Source organism: Nyctereutes procyonoides, unplaced genomic scaffold (genome assembly GCF_905146905.1).
Source record: "Nyctereutes procyonoides isolate TBG_1078 unplaced genomic scaffold, NYPRO_anot_genome, whole genome shotgun sequence".
In the NCBI taxonomy this organism is placed as follows: Eukaryota; Metazoa; Chordata; class Mammalia; order Carnivora; family Canidae; genus Nyctereutes; species Nyctereutes procyonoides.
In genome coordinates, this window is record NW_026575042.1 from 3,682,955 (window position 1) to 3,708,515 (window position 25,561).

Below are 25,561 nucleotides of genomic sequence, written 5' to 3' on the forward strand. Positions count from 1 at the left end.
AAAAATTTTTTAAAAATTTTCATTCAGGGATCCCTGGGTGGCGCAGCGGTTTGGCGCCTGCCTTTGGCCCAGGGCGCAATCCTGGAGACCCGGGATCGAATCCCACATCGGGCTCCCGGTGCATGGAGCCTGCTTCTCCCTCTGCCTGTGTCTCTGCCTCTCTCTCTCTCTCTGTGGGACTATCATAAATAAATAAAAATTAAAAAAAAATTTTTCATTCATTAGGCATTTCCATATTGGTTCTCCTCTCAACCATTTCAAAAGTTGTTTCTGCCAGGTAAAATTAAAACTATATGTCAGTATTATTATTCACAATACCAATCACCTTTCAGGGTTAATTAAACCTTTTGTGTAGTATTCTTTCTGTTTAATCCTTTCAATCTTTTTGATCTTTTTTTTGCATTCATTAAGGTCATGTAATAAAAGTATTGTAACTGTTCTAATTAATATATCTAAATAAGAGTAATCTATTTCATTAAATACTAAAATGAGTCTTTCCTAGCTTATTGTTTCAGTATATAAGAAGAAAACTGACTTTGTGGTGTTAGGAAAATCAGGATTTTAAGATACGAAATTTGAGATACTCTAAAATTAGATTCAGAGAGACATGTCATAAATGGAGACGTCACATTTCTAGGTCTTGATTAGATTATTAATGCTCCCTTTTTTGTGTTCAAATGTTCTTTGATAGTTAAAGAACCTTTTACTGAATGCAGAACTTACTTATATTCTATGAACCATTATAGAAAATGTTTAGGTTAATGTAAATGAGATATATTATCTTTTGAACAATGTGAAGATGGTACATATACTGTTTAAGAGCAAAGACCATGAAAGAGGACAGATACTTAGGTGTTTCACTTACTAATAGTATGGCTTTGATCACATTAATTAACTTCTCGCTATGCTTGAATTTACCCACCTATAAATGGAATAGTAATACCTGCCTCATTGGGTTCAAGGTTAAAGAGATAGGATTATTATTGATTACTAATTACCATAGTGGTTTTTTTTTTTAACTATGTTCATTTTTTTGTTTCATGCTTGTACTTTTGACATTTCCTTCCATTTGAATACTTGCTTTTTTTGTCTCCTGTGGGCTTATGTCTGTCCCCTTAGGTGTAAGATCTTTTGTGTGTCAAGGATGATATTACAGTGCTAGTGTTCAGTTGCCTTACTGGCAGTATTCTGATCCTTAACTATTACTAGTAATACCAGTGTTGACTAACTCTCCTTTGCCTGACTATAGTGCTGCCACTATTCCTTGTTTCTGTGGTAATAGATGAGGTTTGTATGGTCCTGTTATTCCAGCCTCCAGACACCATTCCAGATCTACTGGTGCCCTCTACGCCCCCGATGTATACGGGGCCTCAGGTGAAGGATGAGTACATTTTCACTATCATCTGTATATTCATCTCAGATTTTTGTCCTTTTCAGTTTTCACTGAATTGTATATTCGTGTTTTTAATTTGTTGGATAATAAGTCATTTGTAATTTTTTTTAATTTTCTCCCAAGTAACTTTATCCCCTTCCACTACCTTATTTGGGCATTTTTCCTCACCGGCAGATGACATTTTTTGTATGTATGTAATCTAAGTTATGTCATTTTTAAACATGTTATTGTTTTATGTTCTCAATTATGTACTTCATCTTTGTACATGTTTTGGGGAAAAAAAAAAAAACCAAAATGGTGGATGAAGTGTTTTAATTGTAAATTATGGTGTAGAAAGTAGTTGAGGGGGAGAATCCAACTCTAGTTTGTCTTTACATACCTCAGAATGTTGGGCACACAGTAGGTGCTTAACAAATATCAAATGACATGTCTTGGTTATAGACTGAAATCAACCTGTCTTGATGGAGAAGAAATAATAATTGGAAGGTTTTTTTCCCTTGTTAAACTAGTGTGGCTTTATTGAGGTCCCTAATCATTATTGGTTTGAGGTTTGATCTTTGTTCGGACTACTCTGTGGCTCACCCGTATGGATGAGATTTGCCTGATTGATAGAGCTGGATTAATCACAAGGGCTATAGATTCACAAGCCCTTAGCCAGCCATTCTTTCTTCTATCTTTTGGTCATAAATGTATCATAGCTACTATTCTTTAAATTAATTTTCCACACACTTGTCAGTAATTTTAAATGCCTTTACCGTTTTTGTTTTTGTTTTGTTTTTGTTTTTGTTTTTGTTTTTAACCAAAAACCAAGTGTACACAGAAAATACAGAATTGCTTTTAAAATGCTTTGCTCCATTGGTTTTTTTTTTTTTTCTCCCCTTAAGGATCTTAAAATTTCCAATGTGATGCTGTTATATTTATGACTCTCTCAAAGCTGTTTTCCTCCCTCTGATGAATTAGGTCCTGGGTTTGGGATCAGCCAGTCAAGCCGACTGTCATCTTCTGTCAGTGCCATGCGAGTCCTGAACACAGGTTCTGATGTGGAGGAGGCTGTAGCAGATGCCTTGGTACTCTTCTCCATTTCCTTATTATTAGATGTTCCAATTATGAAACTAAAGTATGGGTAAGACAGCCCACCAGTGTGGCAAAGGACATGAGAAAATGCTTGTGGATTATCTAGGAAGATCACATGTGGGTAATGTAAAAAGCAGAGCAGTATAATCAATTCTTGATCTTTAAAATATTTCTTGGAAAAAAAATAATAAAAAAATAAAATAAAATATTTCTTGGCCAGAAATTTAAGCCAAGGTCAAAAGTGATTGATGGCATGTCAAGAAAATAAATACTGAGGTCATGAATATGGTGGTGTGTTTTATGCACTGCAGTACTCTAAGAATAAGGGTATATTAGTACATAAATATTCACTCTACAAGCATATATCTCAGAGCTTGCTTAACTTTGAGTATTTAGAGACTGTTTTAGTCTGGGATAGGATTTTGTTTAGTCTAACTTATATTTTCTGAGCTAAGAGAAAGTATAACTTCAAGATGTGATAATTAAGATATCTTCCTGGCTCTTCATACTTGACACAATAGATCGTGGGGTTTAAAAACGTCATCTCCAGATCCATGATAGTTTGTCAGAAGAGTGCTGCACATGTGTGTATCACTGTTGTTTTTCTCACTTAAAATTTTGAAGGAAGTGTCATTTAAACAGTGACTGTAAATGGCTTTTGCCAATTTCCCAAGTCATTTCAGTATGACACTTTCTCTTTCAAATTATATTAATCCAATGTTTGGGAAGCATTTACTCACTTTCTTACAAAGAACTTATAAAAAGCCTCATCTTTGTTTTGAAATAAAAAATACATTATGTTTTTTAAGACTTTATATCACATCTTAACCAGTGTTGATATGATATAATTTATGCCGTATATACTTGAAAAATAAGTTTTGAAAAAGTCATTGGTCACAGCTGTAATATGATAAATGTAATAACATATGTAGTTCTGCTCTAGCAGTCTATATGCACTGAATTTTTCCCTTTACCTCAGCCATTTGGTTAGTTTTTTTTACAAATAATACAACTAAGTAGGAACTTTGTTCTCTTGAGCATGGAGATAGAATGATCACCTCTTGTTCTGATGATCTGACATCAATCAAATGCTTTTAATTTACTCTTTTCATCACTATTTCTCAAATCATGTTTTCTAGTTTCTTTTTAAATGGAAGATTTATCGGTTAAATTATGCTCACATAAATTTTATGAATTGAATGGGTTATTCTTGAACTATTACTTATAATAAATACTAAGTTAAGATGTATTTGAATTATATAAGGAATATTTAACGACCACCACCAGGGCTAAAAGTTGAATCCCAATAATTTGATTCTGTCTACTTCTGTTATTTGCATAGCATAAATATTCCAATTATAACTATTAATTTCTAGGAAAAAACTCTCCAACTATTAAGCTTAATTTGCACCTTGGGAAAATCACAGAAACAAAGTTAACTTTGGAAATGACAAAAGGATTGAAATAGAAAATTTGAGGGGCATCTTAGTGGCTCAGTTGGTTCAGCATCCAACTCTTGACCTCAGCTCAGGTCTTGATCTTAAGAGTTGTAAATTCAGGGATCCCTGGGTGGCGCAGCGGTTTAGCGCCTGCCTTTGGCCCAGGGCGCGATCCTGGAGACCCGGGATCGAATCCCACGTCGGGCTCCCAGTGCATGGAGCCTGCTTCTCCCTCTGCCTGTGTTTCTGCCTCTCTCTCTCTCTCACTGTGTGCCTATCATAAATAAATAAATTAAAAAATTAAAAAAAAAAAAAGAGTTGTAAATTCAGTCCCTGTGTTGGGCTCCACACTGGGCATGGAACCTATTTTTAAAAAAAAAATAGAAAAGAAAAGAAAAGAAAATTTGAGTTTCTTTAGGAAAACTGGTTACAGGAATATTTTTGTAGCTCAGGACTACAGGTATTGGCAAGATTAAAGATCTAATCTGCTGATAAGCAGTTCTCATGTATCTATAAAAAAATTTAATGTTTCTGATTTTGGGCATTGTTTATACCTACTTCATTGTGCTGTTTAGCAAAATGTTCTTCATTATTTTCAATTTTCTCTTTAAAAATTTACTGCTCTCAGCTCTTAGGAGACATACGGACCAAGGTATAGACATTGCTGTTTTCTGACATCTTATGATACTGTAACTTTTTTCTTTTGCTTCATCAATTTAACAGATGATAGTCTCTAGAAAATATTCAAGTGAAAGTAGCTTACTAGTTTCAAGAATCTTATTCTTTAATACATCCATTTTTCTGTATATATGATTATCAATAGGGAAATGCCACTTGAACAAACTGTCCTGTAGGGGTTCTTGTCCTTCCAGCTCGACTACTCCATACAAATGAAATGTTATCAGTCACACTGATGTCTATAACAAAACTGATTCTGGGCGGAAAAAAAAAACAACAAACCTGATTCTGGAGAACACAAGAAATACCACATTAGCACTTTCTGAATTAAGTTGGTGTCTCTAAATCAGTGAAAGGCATTTATTTAGTAATGGAAATGTCTTTATAAAACTATTTTGACTTAAATTCAGGTTGATTTTTGTTTTTAGATATTAGACTTCGGAGAATTTGTAGCCACTGGAATGGTTTTAAATTATTGTACTTATTAACATGTTTCATAGAAATGTCTTCACTGCTCATCAGCCTAAAATCAAATATTAGATTACATAAAGATGTATTTCCAGTTCTTCCAAAGAAATCACAAAATAAGCTATTTACCTTCTCTCCTAATTTTTATTATGCAAGGTATAATTGGCAGTTACCTATATTTAAATGATAAGCTTCAGATGTAAAGAAATCAGAGGAATCTAAATAGGCTTTCTTGCATTTATTGAAATAGACACATTGGGAAAAACTTGGAGGGCCTTCAAGAAGCTTGCCTCCTAAATATAATAGCCAAACAGGTTCTCCTCATTTTTTGTCTGTATTTCACTTCTCTAGGAAACATAGGGTTGGATACAAAGGAAGAAAGTGTGCCAAGAGAAGTGGTAGCAGACGTAAAAGGAAGATTAGAGAAAAGAGAAGGTAGACAGGAAAAAATAGAGATCATACAGGGAAAAAAGTGTTTATCTAATCCATTCTCATCCTTTAAAAAAGTAATACTCTTCTCACCAACTCAGATTTCCAGTAGTTTCTATTCATTTATACTAGTCTAGTAGTTCTTGGTTTCCATGAAAAGGAAAAAGAAGAGGGAAAAAAACATAATTTGAGCACTTCCCACTTTAATATCCATACTCTCATATAGTTTTCTGTTTCTTCTATATCCCATAGTTTAAAAATACTTCTACTAACTTCTAAAACATGTTTTCTGAAGCAAAACTAAATATAATAAAATCAATTATCAATTGATTGATACAACATTGATAATAATTTTATTATTACAGTGATTAGCCGCATGCTTAGTACTGGTTTTAAAACAAACATCAGTCCTTTTGCAGTCAGTAGAAATTGTGAAATACCAGTGTATTCTTTTGGCTACTGCTAATGAGAGCCTTTATGTATGTCAGAAAAAACCTGCTCGAAGAAGATATGAATCCTACGGAATGCATTCAGATGATGACGCCAACAGCGATGCATCTAGTGCTTGCTCAGAACGCTCATATAGTTCTCGAAATGGTAGTATTCCTACGTATATGAGGCAGACGGAAGATGTGGCAGAGGTCCTCAATAGATGTGCTAGTTCCAACTGGTCAGAAAGGAAAGAAGGCCTCCTGGGTCTGCAGAACTTATTAAAAAATCAGAGAACACTAAGGTGAGTTGCATTGTCTTAAAATAATTGTCCTGTCAGGTTAGCACTTTCAACTCGATCCTGTTTTCATGACCCCTTAGAGATACTAGTATGGGAGCAGACTTGTTTTAAATTCAAAAGATGATTAAAAAAAATAAATTCAAAAGATGGCATCAAAATATTTTCCCAAGCTTCAGGACCATCTATACTATCTGTACTAGAAATTTTTATTTAAAAGGAAGCTTTTTATCCACAAATACAAGTTCATGAAAAAAGTTCTTAATTTTTAAAATTAGAAATAATAAAGTGTGCATACGATTAAAGCTGGCCAGTTTGTTAAAATTCATTCTGGATAAATTTTTCAGTGAGAGGAAAGAATATTTATGCTCATTTGAACATGAAGGTATATTCTTAGTGTTCACATAGTATGTGAATCTTAGCGTAATACAAAATGGAATTGGAGTGAATTTCTTTTAACAGAACTTTATTATGGTTTTTAGTTTGATTTGGTTAGGTTTCCTTTCCTAATGGCTTTTACTTCCTTTCCCCCCCCCTAAATTCTTTATTGTCTTTGTGTAATATTTTAAACATCTCTAGTCAACCACTTTAAGAACCTAGTTTCAGATAATTCGTAAAGTTTGAGTGTAGTGGAAAATTAGAGGGCTACTTCCTGACTTGATACCTGACATCAGGGTTAGAGCTGTTACCAATATATTTACTTTATGAAGTAGTAAAACTATTTAATTTAAAATAGATGTTCATCTGGGCACTGCCTAATGTATTTTAATGTTTGCATGTCATACTTCATGAATCATTGCAATAAATCATAATATTGTTCTTAACCCCATCAAGATTAGGTTAATATTAGGTTCAGTGTATCGTTATCAGTGGCAAGGTGGTAGCCATAGCATAGAAAGATTTTAGCCTTCAGGTGACCAAATTTATGAAAACATCCTAGCATTTAAAGGGTAAGATTCATGTGCTGGGAATGTCATTTGTACAGTTTCCCTGGTCATGCTACATTAATGAAATACAATTGTAGTTCTTTTTATATAACTTTTAACTTTTAAAATAATGTGGGTTGCAACTGAATTTTTTTCTTAAGAAGCCTAAATACAGCTAAGGTTACTTTTAAATGGATTCTTCCTATAGCAAGATATTAATAAGCTACTTTCAAGGCACCTGTGTGGCTTAGTTGGTTAAGCATCTGACCTTGATTCAGGTCATGATCTCAGGGTTGCGGGATCAAGCCCTGCCCCCACATGGCCCCTTGGACTCCCCACTCAGGAGTCTACCTCTCCCTCTGCCCCTCCCCCTGCTTGTGCTCTTTCTGTCTCTCTCAAAAATAATCTTTTAAAGAAATATATTAATAAACTACTTTATTATTTTGACAGTCGAGTTGAGCTGAAAAGATTATGTGAAATTTTCACAAGAATGTTTGCTGATCCTCATGGCAAGGTATGTTTTAGTATTTAAGATTATTTACTCCTATGGGATGTCATTTGTGGATTGTCAAAAAAAAAAAAGCATTATAAGCCATTTTTATTTTATTATTGCCCCAGAATGGTAATAATCTTTTCAAACATAATTGAAATTGTTTGATATCATACATAATTTAGAAATTGCTCTCTGGTAACCATTTAAGCTTCTCCAAAGAGAGATTGTCTGAGACTATATATAAGCTGAGGGATATACTAACAAGCACCACTCATAGAAGGAATCAAACTGAATGTATTTGTATCACTAGAAACTTTTTCCTGTTTATAAAGGAAAAAAATTGTGCAAATTGAAAAAATATCTTTTTGAGAACTTTTTATTGTTTTCTTCTTTTGCAGTGTTAATGTAAATATATTCGTATCTTAAAAGCAATTGTGTAGAAAAGAATTGCCAGTAAATAACATAAAAATATTTGTTTATTTTTTAAGCAGCCATTGTTTGGTAGTAACATTAAAAAAAAGTATTTTATCTATTGAAATAGTCCATAAAAATTTTCAGAACATTGTGTAATTTTTAATGTTGATTAAAACATACTTTATTTTTTAAGCAGTTAGGTATAACCTGCATCCATAACCGGGAAATTTTGTTTCACTTTGCAGTATAGTACTGTTGCAAAATGTATTTGGTTACTCTGTTTTCAGAAACGTGTCTGACAATGGTGAAATTTTATTGTCTTTTTTTTAGGTTACCAGTTGTCTGCATGAGAATATCTAGCCTAAATGAGAGGGAGATGTGGAAGGGAAATTATAGAAAAATATTAATGAATTTCACCTTATTTTTTATTGTCTTCACTTTATTGTTGTACATATCATCCTCATTTCTTTCTGTTTTCAGTATTTTCCTTACTTGCAACACTTACTTTAAAGATAATAAAATCCTACTTTAGATATAAACTAAAATCCAGCTAAAAATTATAAATTGCTTCTACTTTAAAAGTTTTCAAAGATTATCCTCTATTAGAAGGTATATTTATTTTATCCAAGAATGCAAAACTCTGTTAAAGATAAAGATTAAAAAACACTTGGTTAAGCAGTTTGTTTAAAGTTTATAACTTTCAGGGGTGCCTGGCTGGCTCAGTCAGTGGAGTGTACAACTCAACTCTTGGTCTCAGGGTCATGAGTTTCAAGCCCCCATACTGGGCCTACAAATTACCTAAAAGTAAATAAATAAACAAATGAAGTTTATGACTTTCAAACTGAACGTGTAGGTGACTATTTTATGCTTATGTTGCTACCACTAGTTATAGCTGTAAGGTTTGCTTTAATGCAAAAATGTCTATAAATCCTGAACAAATTAGCTGTTGATATATTTTCGTGCCAATATAAACCAAAGGACAAGACTGTTGTAATCTGGATAGACCTGTTTTACAAACAATATTTCAGTAATTATCTATACAACTTTAAAAAATAGAATTTTAAAACATCTTTAATAAGTGATCTAATTCTTCTCTACTGGAAGGTATAAAATGGAGGCTGGATTATTTCTTGAAGTCCCAGTTTACTTTCTGCTAGGAAAATAATACAATTTAGTTGGATGTTAGAATTTATACAGTAATAAAGAGAAACACTTTTTAAAGAGTCTCTTGGAGATCAAATAGGAAAGCTGAGTTTGACGTTGGGAAAGGAACTGAATATTTATACTTGGCTTCCCTTAATAGACATGGAGAACCATCTGCAGTCCTCCCTAGAATTCTCACGAAGGTGACTTTTTTGGTTTTTTTCATCAGGTTTCATAACTATATACAATTCTTACTGACCCATATGGTTTTGTTTGTTTAATTAGGTTTTTGGCTCTTTAGTTAGTTCATTGAAGACCATTGTAATGGGAGGATTTTTGTTAATTTGTTTTTGCTTGACCTTTGGTGATTGTCCATCAGAGGCTCTTCCAATAATGTAATTCATTAAGAATAAACTGGATACATCACCATACTGTGCTGAGTTTAAAATGTCAGGTTTAATTTGAGCTTTTGCATTATATCCTGATATTAAAATAGCAAATCCCTCCCATTTTTCAAATATATCTTTATAAAGTACCAACAGCTCCATCTTCAGGATCAAGCAACTGATTTTAATACTTTACTTTCTTTCCAAATAAAGTTTTATTCTTTATCAGAAGTAGACCATTTTTCTGTAAAGGGCCAGAGTGTAAGTATTTGCAGCTTTGTGGGCCATAATGATCTCTGTCACCACTACTCTGCCATTATAGCACAAAGGCATCTATAAGTAGTATGTAAACACATGAATATGGCTGGGTTGCAACAAAACTTTATTTATGAACATTGAAATTTTAATTTTCTTGTAAATTCCCTTAAAAAAAATTTTTTTAAACCATTTTTAGCTTGCAGACCATAGTTTGTTGATCCCTGTTTTCTATGCTCAATTCTGGGTTAGTGACACTACAATAGAAACATGTTCAAGAACCTCTGCTGGTGGAGCTCGTGCCACTGGTTGAAGGTTAGGATTCCTGAAGGGAAACAATGTACAGTCCCCTGGGTGAAATCAGCCCTGTGTATTCCTGTGTTTTCCTGCCATTCTCCATTACTGAGTTTTGTCTAAATGCTCAGTGCTGCCTTGTAATCCTCCTCCTCTCATTTTTCTCTTCTGTTCTTCGAGGAGACCATGTCAAATAGTTTCTCTCCTCAAAACTGCAGCCCATTCACCTCCCAACCTTCATTATGCCCCAAGTGTATGTCCTGCCTTCTTAGCTTACCCAGAAGATAGAAGCCATCAAGCAAAAACTCCCATTTCCTGCCTCCAAACCAGCCATCTTAACAGTAGAAACCCATTCTTTCTACTTTCCCTCTTATTGAAATGGAGGGAAGCTTGAAGCTGTTGTTGGCCACAGTATTCTATTGGGCATCATTTTTTGCTAATATGGTCTCATCTGCTTGGCCTCCATGAATTTCTCATAAGTTACATTTTGCTGGTTGACATTCCTTTTTGTTTTTCAACTTTGTTGTCAGTGATTTGATGTATCTTTTTCTGCCACTTTAAAGAACATGATGTGTCTGTTGTTAATATGCCTGTTGTGTCTCATCCAGTCTTCCTCACACTCTGTCTTCTTACAGCACCTATCTTCGTATTTTACGAAGTGTTGGTGTTGTATAGATTCTTGACCTAGGCTCTCTTCTTCCATTCTATACCTTATCTGAAGCTTAAGTTACTGCTTGCTGTAACCTAATGACTCCCAAAAATGTACTTCCAGCCCATATTTTTCTCTCATACTTTCTAAGTCACCTGCATTATTGGTCATCATCAACCTCAAAACTACTCTTCCTCCTGTGTTGCTTTATTTCAGATGAAATCACCATTCTCTTACTGCTCAAGTGAAGATTTTGGGCATCATTCTGGAAACTTCACTTAATCCTAATTGATTCTACCTTGTGAATATCTCTCCATTCTCACTGCTAGTTGAACACATAGTGGTCTTTTGCCTGTTGCTTCTCCTCTACACTGCATCCTTTAGCAATCTTTTTATAAAAGAGTAATTTTCTTTACCAGCTTAAAACCCTGTGGTGACTACTCATTGCCCTCAAGATAATGTGCAAACAAAGCCTATCATTTTGCTTGTCATTTCTTCCTCACTCTCACGCCAGCCTGAAGTATGTCCATGTCCTCAAAGGAGCCATACACTTTTTCTCATAGCCTTGAAAAGTGCTATCAGGGACACTTCTTTGTCTTCCTCAAGCCTGGGTTAGCTCTCCACTACTAGTGAATTGTGGTCACTTATCAGTAACCTCAAATGTCTTGAAATCTCACAGGGCAGAAAATGTCCGAAGCCTTGCCCCTAGAATGGACCATAGTGTTTAGGAGGAGACAGACGTCTCATACCACGAGCTTAGTTAGGTGGATTTTTCTCATGAAATCGATATTTCAGTTTCTGTGTTAAAACCTGGATAATAGCCTGTTGCCATGATAACTGAAGGTTATTCTCACTTATGCACAACATGATTGAGACTACCTACTGTGTCCTCAGCAGAAACAAGATACTTAGACAAACAGTGTGGGCAGTCCCATCCACTTTCATGAAGGATCTCCTTCTCCAGCCCACAGAATGTTCCCCTCTTACATATTTTAGAGTATCAGGCGAGCTCTAGTATATAGTGCAGACACCCCAAAAAGGAAAGGTAAGGAAAGAGCTCTTTCTAAATACCATTGAAATAGATGCTGGATTTTTTTTCCTGGAACAAGATTGGCAAATGTAGTTTACAAGCTGAAATTATTTGATGCTTGTAACTTGATAACCTTTTTTAACTTCAGATACCAGTATGGCAATAAGTGATGATGAATGATGACATATGTATGACAGTAATTTAGAACAGAAACTGCGAATGTTTGATTTAATGCCTGTTATTATTTTTCTCAAGAGACAATACAACACAGTTCTAACAAGTATGGATAGTAGAGCTAGATTACTTGGGTTCAAATTCTACCTCCAACACTTATTAGCAGTGTGTGTCTTAGTTTCCTAATCTGTAAGATAGAGTTAATAGTAATACCCACCTCGTAAGGTTGTGAGGATGATTAAATGAGTTAATATTTGTAAGGCCCCAAGAATATACCAAGCATTACATAAGTTTTTGAAAACTAAATTTAAATGAGTTTGAAGAATTAAGGAGTTCAGGGAAGATTTTTATTTTGACTGTTCTAGAATCATTTTTTTCCCTTAAATGTAAGAAGTGTCAGATGCCAGAAGTTACCTTATGTGTTCTGACGTTTGCCTCTAAAGTAACTGTTTGAAAAGAGCCACCTTCCCTGAGATGCATGCTTTGAATTGGCGTTTTCTGATCTGTCTAGGTCCTATGTCTTGAAGTCATACCATTGAATCTTGAAGAGCTAGGGTAGGAATTTAACCTATAGCAACTAATATAGAACACAGTTGTTGAGTGCCCAGGTCACATCTCATCTGGTCTCCCAAAGAGTGTTCTAGACAGCAGAGCTGCCTGCAGTCCTAAGAGCAGGAGACCATAATGCATATCTTATGTTGGGAAAATTCAACGTTGTGGTATAAATAGCTAGTTTTTCTTTCCAAACAACTGTAGTTGTTCTAAACCTTCACAGATATCACTTAACTTGTGAATGTATTGTTTCTGAAGAGGGGGAAAAAAACTAGATGCTGTACTTTAGAAGTAAATGTTGGCACTGTTCAGAAATGGGGGCAGGTGTCTGTTAGTTATAGATTCTTTCTAGAAGTTGAGCCTCAGGGATATTAGAGGTCTGGAAAAGAAGTTGGTTTTCTGGGTTTTATTTTTAAATTTCTTTGGCAAGGAGGTGAGGGAAAAACACAAGAAAATCCCATGCTCTTCTCTCATACTATTCATTTAATACTTATTTTAAAAGCTATTTTGAGTTTACCATAAACCTTTGAAAAACATTTGTCACTTTTATTTTCTAAGTGTTTTTCTTCCATACAGGAACTTTGCATTGATGGCGACTAATTTGTGTGTTTTTCTTTTTTTTCTTTTTTTCCTTTTGCATGCTGTCCCCTGTGTTGGAACTCTCAATAGAGAGTAAGTTGGTTCAATATTTGTTGGAAACCTAACTTTACTGCATGACTGTGAAATTAACCCTTTTTCTCTGTTTTCTCTCCCGAAGAGTTCATGCAGTGTCGGACCCTTTGCAATCCACGAAATGCTATTTGCAATTATGCAAACTGTCATTCTGTTTGGAGATGTGCTTTTTAATCTACTAATTAATCTAATTTGATGATGTTCTTCTGTTCTCTATTTGATGACTGGCACACCTAAGATAGAAGTGAGATTGAGAAAAGACTGCCTCAACTGTAATAGCTCAAATATTACCATTGTTTTCCAATAAATTACACCTGTGAGATATGTGGAATTATAAACTGATTCCATTGAAGGTTGGTTCCATTGAATTATTAGAAATAATTCCCAACTTCCACAATTACTAAAAAAATCTTTAGCCCTAATCCTCCCATATGTACTTTCTAATATTCTATAAATTTCATTCCATGAAAGCAAAGAAAACAGTTTATGGAGCAGTGGCTCTCAAATTTCTTTTCTGAAATCAAGTTTTTAGCCCTAATATTAGCATATCTACTTTCCACTTTCTCTGTTAATTTTAGGTAAGGAAATGGGAGGATATCAACATCTGACATCAGTGAACCTATGATAGAGTGTCAAGTAAGAAAAAAAAATTTTTTTAATATTTTATTTATTTATATATGAGAGACACAGAGAGGCAGAGACACAGGCAGAGGGAGAAGCAAGCTCCATGCCGGGAGCCCAATGTGAGACTCGATCCCAGGACCCCAGGATCACGCCCTGGGCCGAAGGTGGCGCTAAACCACTTAGCCACTTGGGCTGCCCTCAAGTAAAAAATTTTATGTGAAATTCTCAGTATATGTTTTGAATAGATATATATAGGCATGTATATTATCAGTAAGTACTATTGATAGGATTTAAATATTATGAAAATAATAGAATTCTCTATGTGGAATACTATAACATGTCTACATTTTTGTTCATCTGTACTCATATATAATCAAGAGAAATTTCTATTTAGGAGAATCAGAAATCTTCTTAAAGAAAATAGCAGTTCAGATCTTGGCCAGAACATAAACTTTGGATATGTCAGCATGAAAAGAAAGGGCCTCCTGGAAATGACTGGCATGAGTCCAGAGAAATGGGAGATGTCAGAAAGTTTATAAGAGAGAGAAAGAAAAAGTTAATCTTGGCTGGGTTGAAGGGAAGATCTTATATATCTTCCCTTGCCATTGAGAAAAAAGGGCTGGCTACCAATTACAGGGTAACTCTCCATGTAAGAGAAATCCTTACTCTTTAAGGAACTTTTTCCACACATTAATTGAACAGCTTTTTGTTCAGTCTTCAGCTTCTGATAAACTTTGAGCTTGGCTCTAACTGGTAATGCAAGACTATGTAAAAAAATAGAGGCTTTATTCTCAAATGTTATATGTTCCAAATGGGAAGATAATAAAAATACAGAAAAAGTTAAATAGCACTGTTAAGCAAGTCCCACAACAGTTCCAAGGGGCCAAATTCTAAGTGGTGTAAGAAGCTTTCTGACTGAGACATGAGTGGTAAACTTTGTAGTGAGAAACATGCTGTGTGTAAATAGAGGAGTATGGTAGAAAACCAGGAGTGTGGGGAGATGTGCTCAGGGACAAAGACTTTATGTTGCCAGATAGTCCAAGGTCAGTTTGGAGAGTTAGAACATTGTCTAAGCATTTGAGACATTATTTTGTAGACCACTCTATAGACGATGGAGGATTTTGTTTCTCTCAGAAGAATGATATCACAGTTTGATGGTAAGAAAGAAGCATGAGTTGACCTGCTACCTGTTCTGTAAATAAAGTTAGATTGGAACACAGCTGTGCTCACTTCTTGGCATACTGTCTTTGGCTGTGCTACAGTGGCAGAGTAGTTGTGACAGACATTGTATGGCCTACAAAGCCTAGAATATGTACTTACCTGGCTTCTTCCAGAAATCCATACTTGAGGTCAGAAAGACCTGGTGCCTATAGTGACAGTATGATGAACAGATTTGGGAAAGGCCAAAGAGCTATTTTAGAGGTTATGAGGCTTTGTAGTCTAGAGCAGAGGGGGCCTGTTAAGGTCACACTTTTGATGAAAAGTAAATCACGAAGACTGGCTCTCCATCACTGCACATTTAGAATGCAGAAGGAAAATCCCTGACAGCAGAAATGAAAGAAAGAAAAGAAATAATAACGGGAAAGCAGTGGCAAGCTACAGAATGACTAAGCATCCCAAACTAATGAAAAAGCTACTACTTTTTGTGATTAGGAGATAATTGGTGGGAAGGAAACACAAGGACAAATTCTTAAGATGTTATCTTTTGTAGCTATATGCAAAGGATTGAGATTGAGAATATACAAATAAAGATAGTAGTGGAGACCATATGGAGAGCAAGAATCCAGAATAGAAACATGAGTCTTAACCGGGATAAAATTGGCTCTCCCATGTAAAAACAATTACCAGAAGGATGTCTATGGAGAAAATGAAAGTAGGGGGAAAGTCAGTGGAGAATTTATGTGGAATGACAATGAAGTAGATGAAGTTATCTCATAATGGAGTGGATGGAACACAGCTGAAAACCAACTAACTTAGCTTTAAGTCATGACCCAACCTTTCACTATGGAAACCTTGGACAAGTCACGTAATTTTCTGGTTCTCAGTTTCCTGAGAACCAGATAAAATGGGAGAGTTGACTTGGGAATTGTAATACTGATTTTGCTATAGTGAAAGCTTAAAGTTGGAATCTTCAAGAGAAGAGACAAGAGTTAAAGCAAGTTTAAAAGTTAAAGAATTTAAAAAAAATTTTTTTTTTTTTATGACAGTCACAGAGAGAGAGAGAGAGAGAGAGGCAGAGACACAGGCAGAGGGAGAAGCAGGCTCCATGCACCGGAAGCCTGACGTGGGATTCGATCCCTGGTCTCCAGGAGCTCGCCCCGGGCCAAAGACAGGCGCCAAACCACTGCGCCACCCAGGGATCCCAAAGTTAAAGAATTTGAGTGTTGTGCCTGGCAAACTAGGTTTGTGGGATGGGCAGAAAGCCCTGATGTGTAGTGTTTGCTATAATTCCTGAGGTGTAAATACTTGTGCCATTGCTGATTTCAAGCTATCAGCTAGCTTACAAAATTCCTAAATATTTTAAGAATCGGCTTTCTAGGCAAGTACTAACTGAGTCCAACACACCACCCGGCAGATTTGCCAGGTGCCAACCAATAAGAGTCAGTACTAAATTAGATACATGCATTTGCCCTAAAGTAGGTTTAGTGGAGTTCCTCAACAGTATTCTAGACCCAGAGGAGATGGCCAGAGGCCATTTAATTGAGACAGTGGGCCAAGTTTTAAATTTAAGAGAAGCTAGGTTTTTAGGTATGGTTGGGAAAGTGGGATGGAAGTTAATGATTCTTCATTGTGAATAAGAGCAGTGTTGAAGAGATACTGCCTGGGAATCAGAGAATATTAGAAAATTTAAGATAGTCATAGTTCCTGCTTTTACACTTATAGTGCATCTTGAGAAAATAGCTAGAGTTTTTTTTTTTTCTCAGATTCAAATATTAAACTTTAGTTATAATTCTAATCAGGAAAATCCTTCATTCCTGGGATCCCTGGGTGGCGCAGCGGTTTGGCGCCTGCCTTTGGCCCAGGGCACGATCCTGGAGACCCGGGATCGAATCCCACGTCGGGCTCCTGGTGCATGGAGCCTGCTTCTCCCTCTGCCTGTGTCTCTGCGCCTCTCTCTCTCTCTGTGTGTGACTATCATAAATAAATAAAAAAATTTAAAAAAAAATCATTCTGAAAATCCTTCATTCCTAAGTTAAGAGAAAAAATGGGAGTGCATGTATAATTGCATAAAGGAAATTCAAGAATAAGGAATATATTGAGAACAAAACTCATTACTCCTCAAATTAGCAAAGTTTTGAGGTTATTAGCTTTTTTAAACCATAGTTTTTATAGTCTGTTGTGATTATACATTGTCTTATGATAGCTGACATTGGTCCTACAATTTTTTTCTTCTTTACCTAGAAATAAATTCTGCAGTGTGAATTGAATTTCTTACAGAGATAGAACCTTAATGTTGGTCATTTTTCATAAGTATCTTAATGAAATGCATTACTTAAGAATATTAGCTTTCCTTTCCTTAAAATTTTTTATCTTATAAAACTTTTCAAACTACTTGATTAATATTGCAGCCAAGTAAAAAATCCATCAAAAGAAATGGAGACTGGGGTGCCTGGGTGGCTTAGTGGTTGAGCAGCTGCCTTTGACTCCAGTCCTGATCCCAGGGTCCTGGGATCAAGTCCTGCATCGGGCTCCCCACGGGGAGCCTGCTTTTCCCTCTGTCTATGTCTCTACCTCTCTCTCTGTGTGTCTCATGAATAAATAAAATCTTTAAAAAAAATAGAAAAATAGAAACTAATAGCCATCTATAATTTTTTAGAAATCACTAAAATTAAGATGTAGATTTGTATCCTGAATTTATTTTAGGTACAGTTATAGTTATCCCAGATCATTTAAAATTACATTTGGGGCAGTTTTAATAAATAATGTATCTCATACCAATTTGTGATTGAGATATCTAAGAGTCTCTAATTAGCCCAGTATGTCAGAATGTTCTTATACTTTAAGGTAACTGCCAGCAAAGTCATCACCTGATTAACTCAGTGCCACTCTTCCAAAGAGCTAAGAGCTGGTGAGGCTATCAATAGGTAATTCCTTGCCCTAAATTTCAGATAAAATAGATTTCAGTTTAACTGGATTTTAAGCTATGGCATCATTGACAGCATTAGGTGTGGCAGTCATTATGGCCAAAGTTTCTTTACCAAGTGATGCTGCATGGAATAGCTAATTGTTGAACTTCGGCAGAAGTTGGATAACAGTTCAAACGTACTCTTGTATCACAGAGTCCAATGAAAAGCAAGAGAGATTGTTTTTCCGCTTGGCTGCCAATCGCTGTGCCTCTGATTCCTGTATTCCCTTTCTATTTTGATTTTCAATTGATCATAAAGGTCAATATTTCCTCCTTTTTCTCTCCCTTTCCCTATTTATCCACTTTAGGTATTCAGCATGTTTTTGGAGACTCTAGTGGATTTTATACAAGTCCACAAAGATGACCTTCAGGACTGGTTGTTTGTACTGCTAACACAACTATTAAAAAAAATGGGTGCTGATTTGCTTGGGTCTGTACAGGCAAAAGTTCAGAAAGCCCTTGATGTTACAAGGTAATATTTTCTTCATATATTTCAAGTTTATCCAGTAGTCATCAGGAATGTTTGGTTTCTGTGTTTAGATTTCTGAGTCCTTTTGATCCATTTAGAGCTGCATGTATTCATTTGAAAATTGCTAATGATGCCCATTCACATGGGTATAGCTAATGCAACATTGGCCCATAAATCAAACACTGCCTTTATTTTCTAAAACTGTCATGTACATTGGTTGAATAATTCAAAGATGATATTTTATCTTAATTAGGAGATTCAAAGCAGAGTTGAAGATCTTATTCAATCTAATGTAAACATAAAAAATACTTCCTAAATTTAAAAAGAATGTTTTATTTTGCACTTAAATATTCAGAATCTTTTTTCAGAAGAGTTTGAACCAATGTTATATTTCTACTCTCTTGTATAGATTGTTGAGGTGATTTATTTCAATACCCATTTACTAGGTTGAGGTGAGTCTAAAATTCAGATATTAGGTCCGGGGAAATATCTCTATGAACATTATTAGTTCATTTTTTTTCTTTTTCTTTTTAAGGTGTTTTATTCATTTATTTTAGAGAGTGTGCAAGCAGAGGGAGAGGCAGAGAGAGAATCTCAAGCAGACTCCCTGCTAAGGACAGAGCCCAGTGTGGGACTCCATCTCATGACTCTGAGATCATGACCTGAACTTAAATCAAGAGTGGGACCCTTAAGCGACTGAGCCACTCAAGCACCCCACAACTTTTTTTTTTCTGATTAAATCCAGAGTTGAGGCAAGACACAGCATTATTTATTATCTTGTTGCTTTTTAACCCCCAAAAGGATACAGATTCAAATGTTCACTTTGTTCTGGGAATAATTTGTGTACGGTACTACATAAACTATACCACTTACAGTTGCTACTTCATACATGCTCTTTGAATGACACGTTTTGGTATTAAGCGTAATTTTCTGTTTAGTTTGGTAAATGTTTACTTGCTGATTAATTTTTGTTTTACTTTATTCTTTGCTTATTTCAGAGAATCTTTTCCAAATGATCTTCAGTTTAATATTCTAATGAGATTTACTGTTGATCAGACCCAAACACCAAGCTTGAAGGTAAAAAATTAAAGTTTTTCAAAGACATTGTAAGGAATTGGAAGTATTTTATTGATAAAGTTATATTGATATTTGTATTTCTGTCCAATGAGCAGCTGTTCCATCAGTGGATTTTGTTTTTATAAACTTTCAGACAGTCAAGCCAGCACTTCGGGACCAGCTTCACTCTTTTTGGAGCTCCAAGGTTTTTTTGTTTTTGTTTTAATCTGCATTATTTCTTTTCTTAACTCTCTTTAAAAATTCTGCCGTGTTTCAGAGAATGTTTGTATGCATCTGATTTCAACTACTAACCTCTGTAAGCCCTTTAAGCATGCACAGATTTATTTCAAATGTTACTCAAATGCCAGACTGTCTCTTGAAGAAGCTTACTGGGGATTTCCATTTAGAAGGCAGCACAATTATGGCCATCTAACTCTAAGCTGGTAATGCAGACTTGCTCTGTGAAGTCTTATCTAATTTTATGTTTGTGATTTCCCAATGCTTATTTTTTTAGTTTAGAAGTTTCAGTAGGTATTTTGGGCAAAATGTCAGTTTTGCCTATATATTTATTTTAGTAAATAAAAATTTTTAAGTTTAATCTCCCTACTATTCTCCAGTTCTCCTTAACTGAAATAGTAACTTTTCCTTTTGCAATGTGGTATTTCTAATGTGTGCATAAAATTTAGAATCAGGATTAACTTTCTCAATTTTTAGCACACATTTTTCTAGTTAATTTATATGAAAATGAGGTGAATTCCAATTTGTGACTTAAAATAATTATTAAGTTTAAAAAATAAAAAAATAATTTAATGCAAAATCCTCTGAATTCTTTACTACAGATGTTTTCTTAGTGAGTTTTATTAAATGAGATTAAAGTCAGGGAAATAACAAGCATATGTGCATTTACAAGCCTTATATTTTTCTGCTCTCTTCTGCACGAAATAAATTTCTATAAGCATTATTGCCCATGATCAGTTTTCCTTTAAATTTTTGAATATGATTTTGCCTTAAAAATCACAGTTATGTTTCTTCCAGAGTTAACTTACCCTCAACATAATTTTAATTTCTCAGACCTGCTTTGTGAAAGGGATTCCACCTATTTTGATTTTAAAATGTGACCTACAGAAAGAGAATCATTTACTTTATTGATAAATATGTTTTGAATTCATTGTCTTAGCCATTGTGCAAGGCATTCCTAAGAATATATAATTTACAATTTTTTAATCATTTTTATAGTGCATGATAAATTGTAATAAGGGTTATGATTTAGGTACTAGGGGTAGGAGGTATTCAAGTGCTGTTGAAAATGTACATAGAGATATTTCATGGGCCAGTGGAAAGGGAGGTCTCTAAACCATTAGCTTAAGAAATAGAGAAGTTCAGGGAGAGAATAAAGTTGCTGGGTGCCTAAAGAAAAAGGCTATGGGAAACAAACAAATTAAAATTAGCTTTCCTGGGATCCCTGGGTGGCGCAGCGGTTTGGCACCTGCCTTTGGCCCAGGGCGCAATCCTGGAGACCCGGGATCGAATCCCACATCGGGCTCCCGGTGCATGGAGCCTGCTTCTCCCTCTGCCTGTGTCTCTGCCTCTCTCTCTCTCTGTGACTAAAATAAATGAATGAATGAATGAATGAATGAATAAATAAATAAAATTAGCTTTCCTAGCTGATGAATCCCTGACCTCTACCTCTGAAACTTAGTAATACATTATATGTTAATTAATTAAATTTAAATAAAAAATTTTTAAAAATAAAGTTAGCTTCCCTATTAGAAAATGGAGACTGGATTTACAGACTATTTTTTATATACATGCATTACATATTATATAAACACATGCAGGCAAAGCAGGCAAAGCTGTAGGGATAAACCACTCTTAATATCTAAATTGATATTTTAAGATAACAAGGAAAAGTTAAATTGGAGTCATACCTGTGCCCAGAAATAAAAGTAACTTTCAGATGTGTGGCAGATTAAGATTAAAAACCTGAACAGGGGACGCCTGGGTGGCTCAGCAGTTGAGCGTCTGCCTTTGGCTCAGGGCGTGATCCCCGGGGTTCCGGGATCGAGTTCCGCGTCGGGCTCCCCGCACGGAGCCTGCTTCTCTCTCCGCCTGTGTCTCTGCCTCTATGTCTCTCATGAATGAAAAGAAAGAAAGAAAGAAAAAGAAAGAAAGAAAGAGAAAGAAAGAGAGAGAGAGAGAGGGAGGGAGGGAGGAAGGGAGGGAGGGAGGGAGGAAGGGAGGAAGAAAAGAGAGAGAGAAAGAAAAGAAAGAAAAGAAAAGAAAGAAAGAAAGAAAAGACCTGAACATGTTATAGAAAGACACAACTTAAGTTGAGATCTATAAAATTCTTTACTAAAAGAATGATGGATCTTTTAGATAAAGGAGAAAATTTTATATGAAATTTTATTTCTCACAGTCATGTGGTTAAATGTCAGACAAGAAGCAATAAAATGGTGCAAATGGCAATACAGAGTGATTTTGAGTAATATTTTAAAAGATAATTTTGGTGACCTCTTTTTCTGGGTTTCACAGATATGTTGTAAAGTTAATGCACATTTTAGTGAGATAATTTTTCCTTCTCTGAAGAAGAATGCATGTTTGTGTTATTAAAATTATGGATGGTATGTCAACTTACGAAATAGCCTACTTAAATCTAAACTTTCAAATGATTATTACATGTGTATTGTGGTTATTTTGCCTAGTGGTATAATAAACACACCTATCCTATTGAAACCCTTTAAAACTTTACACACCTCTGTAAATTGCCAAGACACTGCACTAGTTGAATCTCACATAGCACAAATAATTATATTCAACTATTGATGGTGGTGGTAAATTGAAAACAAACTACATTGATGTTCATTCTTTGATTTACTATAGTCACCTTTCAATTAGTTATCCACATTTCATAGAAGGTGACATGGCTTCAAGAATCCAGAATATGAGATGTTGCTGTAATTTATTGGGCCTGCTACCATAAAATTAACCGTAAGTCTCTTTCCCTCTCCACTGTACATTTTACCTGAGATGGCTGATAGGTTAACTCCATTTTTTCCAATATGTCTCTTAAAGTTATAGTTCTTAAAATTTATTCATTTTGAAATGAGTGTAATCTGATCACTTTTTTCTTTTAAAAATCTTTTTAAAGATTTATTTTAGAGAGAAAGAGCATGCATAAGAGAGGGGGGAGAGGAAAAGGGGAAGAGAAGCCGACTTCCTGTTGAGCACAGAGCTTGATCCCATAACCTCATGACTTGAACCAAAGTCAAGAGTCAAATGGTTAACCTACTAAACCACCCAGGCACCCCCTTTTTCTTTTATAAACTGGAGTCTGAAGGGGGAAAATGTACAAGAGTCAGAACCTTATTTTAACACTTCACTGCCTTTAAACTTGGCACAATACTTCCCAAAGACCTTATTGGGGTTGAATGAGACAAGTAGCATGTTAAGATCAATAACAAGGGCAGAAAGATCATTGTTACCTTAACCTTTGGCAATATTTTTCAGAGTTGCTGTTTTACTCATACATGTAAACTTCCTCAAGTCAGCAAATCAGTATTTAATATGTTCAACATCTGCCATATCCAAGGACTGTGCACTATGCCAGGTGCCATTTCTAAACAGAGTCCTTTAGAATCATTATTTAGAAACCCTAGAATGTTAGAAGATATGACCATTAAAGGTTTTCAACCTGCTTTTCTGTCCCAACATACCTGAGAGAAAGGAGATAATTTAATAGTGGCTTATGCTAAGGATGAAAAAGGCTGAGTAGAAGGAAGAAGCAATGTGTGCTTTGACCGACCTTCTGCTGATGGTGAAGCCTGCATTTGACCACACACCTACCTACCACGCACCCAAACATCAGGAATTACAAATATGTGTATTTTCTTTAGTGGTACTTTTGTAAAACTTCTTTGTGACACCTCTATTGAAAGGTATTTCTAGCAATTTATGGACCTATTAAGGAACATGATCTCATTGGGTGAATGTTACTGTATGTTTGGAGAAAAACCTGTATTGCCCACCTTGATTACTTACTTGGTTTAGGATACCTTATTTCCAGGATACTTTGGTTCATTTCCCCAAAAGCCAAATTACACTTAATTTATAAAGACTGGCTCCCAGGGAAATGTAGACAAGAGTCAGCTGTAAGCTTTGAAGGCCAACTCAAGAAGGGTCTAATCTTGTCAAAAGAGTCTTCTGCACTTGTTTAGACACAGGGAATGAAACACCTGGGACTTAAAAGTTCTGCTATTATGTGAAAAACAAAAATCCACATTACCATGTGTTTGTATCTCAGGTATGTAAGTGGTTATATAATTTCCTTTTTGTTGTTAATTTGTTTCATTTTGTATTGGTCGAAAGAATAATTATTTCTGAAGTATCATCTGTATCTCTCGGTGACTGATTGTCGTCTCTCATTGTGCTTACATCTGCAGGTGAAGGTTGCTATCCTTAAATACATAGAAACTCTGGCCAAACAGATGGATCCAGGAGATTTTATAAATTCCAGTGAAACTCGCCTGGCAGTGTCTCGGGTCATCACTTGGACAACAGAACCCAAAAGTTCTGATGTTCGGAAGGTATGTTTTAACTTAAGGTTTAGAAGATAAATTAGAAAAGCAATTGGTAATCAATACAAAAGATTTACCTTTTGACTGTGGAAGTATTCACTCCTACACCACGTGGTTTATTGCTACTTCCTTTCTTGTAGAAGCTTTGTTGTGGTATAAATAATTTGCCTTTCATTTTTTTCATTTGCCTGGGGTTTTTTTTTATGTTGTTTAACTATCTGTCCATATTTTCAACATCTCTGTAACATATCCATGGGTAACATTTTGCATGTGTTCAAAAACCTAAGTTAGTTATTTCATGGGAAGTTCCTTCCTAGACCTTCTGTTTTCTTTACCATCTTTTTAGGATTTCTCTTCACCCCAATTATTGATTTCTTGCATCTTATATGTAGCTCTGTTTACTCTCTTCCTCTGTGAATCATTTTCTTCAATATTTACTGCAAATAAGCACATAGAATATAATATACATTTTATGACCTTTATTTCTAAGCAAACACTTTACCCAACAGAAGCAGAATGTAGGGCAGCCCTGGTGGCGCAGCGGTTTAGCGCTGCCTGCAGCCCGAGGTATGATCCTGGAGACCCGGGATCGAGTCCCACGTCGGGTTCCCTGCGGGGAGCCTGCTTCTCCCTCTGCCTGTGTCTCTGCCTCTCTCTCTCTCTCTCTCTCTCTCTCTCTCTCTCTGCGTCTCTATGAATAAATAAATAAAATCTTAAAAAAAAAAAGATTAAAAAAAAGCAGAATGTACATTCTTCTCAAGTGTACATGGAACAGTCTCTGAACATGTTCCTTGACCACAATGGAATGAAATTAGAAATTAATAACAGGAAAATTGGGGGGCTCACAAATATGTGGAGACTAAACAACATATTCCTAAATCACCAGTGGATCAAAGAAATCAAAAGGGAAATTAGAAAATACAGTGAGGTGAATGAAAATGAAAACATGACATAACAGAACTTACAGGATATAGGTACTTGAGTGGTGCTTAGAGGGAAATTTATAGCAGTTAATGCCTGTAATAATAAGGTCAAATTAGTGACCTTAACTACTACCTTATGACACTGGAAAAAGAACAAACTAACTCTAAAGTAGACAGACATAATCAAGATTAAAGCACAATTTGGGGCACCTGGCTCAGTAGAGCACATAACTCTTGATCTCCATGTTATGAGTTCAAGCCCCACTTTGGGCATGGAGCCCACTTTGAAAAAAAAAAGATTAAAACACAAATTAATTAAACAAAACAATGATCAGTGAAACTAAAAGCAGGTTTTTCAAAGATCAATGAAATTGGCAAACTTTAAAGTATATTGACCAAAAAGAGATTAAAATTACTAGAACAGAAATGAAAGAGAGAATATGAGCAACCGTACAGAAAAAAAAGAATTGTAAAGGAATACAGTGAATAATTACATGCCTGTAACACAGATTAAACAAATCCTAGAAATATGTAGACTACCAAATTGACTCAAGAAGAAATAGATGTTAATAGAACAAGAGATTGACTTACTA

The 25,561-nt window shown here is 35.3% G+C and overlaps 1 protein-coding gene across 10 annotated transcripts in view; it reads left to right on the forward strand.

Annotated features, from left to right (window-relative positions):
- Positions 1 to 25,561, forward strand: part of CLASP2 (cytoplasmic linker associated protein 2) — a 179,402-nt gene that overhangs the window by 119,625 nt on the left and 34,216 nt on the right. For 3 of the 10 annotated variants that reach the window (XM_055320896.1, XM_055320897.1, XM_055320900.1), the window contains 6 exons: positions 2,354 to 2,460; positions 5,970 to 6,214; positions 7,585 to 7,648; positions 18,255 to 18,418; positions 19,414 to 19,492; positions 23,911 to 24,054. In XM_055320896.1, the coding sequence (XP_055176871.1) occupies positions 2,354 to 2,460; positions 5,970 to 6,214; positions 7,585 to 7,648; positions 18,255 to 18,418; positions 19,414 to 19,492; positions 23,911 to 24,054 (803 nt within the window). Of the gene's footprint in view, positions 1 to 1,311; positions 1,375 to 2,353; positions 2,461 to 4,534; positions 4,559 to 5,969; positions 6,215 to 7,584; positions 7,649 to 18,254; positions 18,419 to 19,413; positions 19,493 to 19,625; positions 19,677 to 23,910; positions 24,055 to 25,561 lie in introns of all 10 variants that reach the window. The other 7 variants (XM_055320895.1, XM_055320899.1, XM_055320893.1 and 4 more) reach the window with 4 other exon arrangements.